This window comes from Penaeus monodon, chromosome 34, assembly GCF_015228065.2.
Source record: "Penaeus monodon isolate SGIC_2016 chromosome 34, NSTDA_Pmon_1, whole genome shotgun sequence".
NCBI classification, from domain to species: Eukaryota; Metazoa; Arthropoda; class Malacostraca; order Decapoda; family Penaeidae; genus Penaeus; species Penaeus monodon.
This window is the reverse complement of record NC_051419.1, coordinates 20,930,173-20,930,557: the sequence shown is the minus strand read 5'-3', so window position 1 is coordinate 20,930,557 and position 385 is coordinate 20,930,173. Positions and strand designations below refer to the sequence as shown.

The 385-nt window shown below is 37.9% G+C and overlaps 1 protein-coding gene across 1 annotated transcript in view; it reads left to right on the top strand.

The window, feature by feature from the left end:
- LOC119594646 (hydroxysteroid dehydrogenase-like protein 1) overlaps positions 1-251 on the top strand; it is a gene marked incomplete in the record, with an annotated part of 4,258 nt that extends 4,007 nt beyond the window's left edge. The window contains 1 exon segment of the mRNA XM_037943693.1: positions 150-251. Within this exon segment, the coding sequence (XP_037799621.1) occupies positions 150-236 (87 nt within the window).
- Positions 252-385: the final 134 nt, after the last annotated feature.

Below are 385 nucleotides of genomic sequence, written 5' to 3'. Positions count from 1 at the left end.
TTCTACTATCAATAATAATAACAAGTAAAAGAAGCTGCCTTTGACAATCTTAGAAAGAATATTTACATCATCTTGAAAACCTGCTTTACAAAATAAATTTGCATGGCTTCCCTGAATTCACCGAGGGACGCCTTTCTCTCACGGTCCAGCTGGCGATGGTGAGGACCATACCCGAGTGGCTTATTATGAGCGGCTACAAGGCGAGGATGGATAGCAAGATTAAAAAATCGAAATAAAATCGATGAAATTATTGAACAGTGTGTTATCATGTTATCATGATACAAGAACACGAAAAATAGTATGTAAGTATACAAGACACCAGTTTACTATACGAATAGGCTTATGTAACCATAAACCATAAATGTCCAACTCAGGGCAGGCGAGG